Source organism: Mandrillus leucophaeus, unplaced genomic scaffold (genome assembly GCF_000951045.1).
Source record: "Mandrillus leucophaeus isolate KB7577 unplaced genomic scaffold, Mleu.le_1.0 Scaffold83, whole genome shotgun sequence".
Taxonomy (NCBI): Eukaryota; Metazoa; Chordata; class Mammalia; order Primates; family Cercopithecidae; genus Mandrillus; species Mandrillus leucophaeus.
Window position 1 is genome coordinate 4,649,698 of NW_012109030.1, and position 1,411 is coordinate 4,651,108.

General features: G+C 39.1%; 1 protein-coding gene across 1 annotated transcript in view; it reads left to right on the forward strand.

Moving 5' to 3' along the window:
- PHYH (phytanoyl-CoA 2-hydroxylase) overlaps positions 1 to 1,249 on the forward strand; it is a 27,383-nt gene extending 26,134 nt beyond the window's left edge. Inside the window, exon 8 of the mRNA XM_011968137.1 lies at positions 688 to 1,249. Within this exon, the coding sequence (XP_011823527.1) occupies positions 688 to 741 (54 nt within the window). The 3' untranslated portion in view covers positions 742 to 1,249. The remainder of the gene's footprint in view (positions 1 to 687) is intronic.
- Positions 1,250 to 1,411: the final 162 nt, after the last annotated feature.

Sequence of the window (1,411 nt, forward strand, 5' to 3'; positions counted from 1 at the left end):
AAAAAAAAAAAAAAAAAAAAATAGTAAGCAGAAAAATGGCAGTGAACTGTTTGTTCTGTAACCAGACATGACATCGACCCAGTTATGTACCTGGCACCAATAAATATCCTGAATAAAACAGGAAGGACTGACAGCAGCTGGGGTAACCACTGACTTAATTTAGTTAACACTGTTTTAGAAGCTAATTAAGTAGACCAAGATTGGTGGCTCATACCTGTAATCCCAGCACTTGGGAGGCTTTGGGAGGCCGAGACGGACAGATCACTTGAGGCCAGGAGTTTGAGACCAGTCTGGCCAACATAACAAAACCCTGTCTCTACTAAAAATACAAAAAGTTAGCCAGGTGTGGTGATGCACACCTGTAATCCCAGCTACTCAGGAGGCTGAGGCAGGAAAGTCATTTGTACCCGGGTGGTGGAGGTTGCAGTGAGCCTCTGCACTTCAGCCTAGGCAATGGGGTGAGATTGTGTCCCCAAAAAATTCTTTAAAAAGAGTTGATTAAGTAGCTTAATTTGAGTTGTTTTGTTTACTCATCAATATAACTATTACAGGAATTATTTTCCCTATTTAACCTATTTAACCTTTCATAGAGGCTAGAAATCAACTTTGTCTTATGGTGAAATTGAAGGTAAATGGAGGGCAGATTGAAGTGTTCCATCAACTCACTCTGTTTGGTATTATTTCTAGGATATTTGGATGTTTCGAGCTCGACTTGTGAAAGGAGAAAGAATCAATCTTTGAAATAGCCATCTGCTGTAACTCTTTCACCAGAAAACCAAAACCAAACAAAATGTCTTAGGAAAATGTTTTCTTAATGAGATGATGTAACCTTTTCTATCACTTGTTAAAAGCAGAAAACATGTATCAGGTACTTAATTGCAGAGAGTTAGTTTTGCAGCGCAATGGTGTTGCTTTAATGGAAATAAAAAAAGTAAAAGTGAAGTATTACTGTTTTAAGAAAAACTAATTTAGGGTTGCAGCCAATAAAGGTGATTGGTGTATAATTTAAGTGTTAAATCAATTTCTTTCATTCAATTAGCTCTTTACCCAAGCAGAAGTGAATCATTTGGAGCTTAGGGTGTGTGTGTTTTGTATCCCCTTTCTGGTAAACCCATTCCCTACCAATTTTATGTCATAAGAGATTTTTTTTCCCCCCAAATCTAGAACAATGTATAATACATTCACATTAAGTGAAGGGCATAGGAAGGGTGTCATGGAGTCCAAATAAAGATGAATATTCCTGCTCCGACAAGGGCTTTCTTCTGTGATTTCTTCAACCCAACCATCCCCTTAACAAGGAGACTCGTTCTTTCCAGTCTTTTCCTCTGTTCTTAAGGAATGAAGACGAGGGCTGGGCGCAGTGGCTCATGCCTGTAATCCTAGCACTTTGGGAGGCCAAGGTGGGTGGATC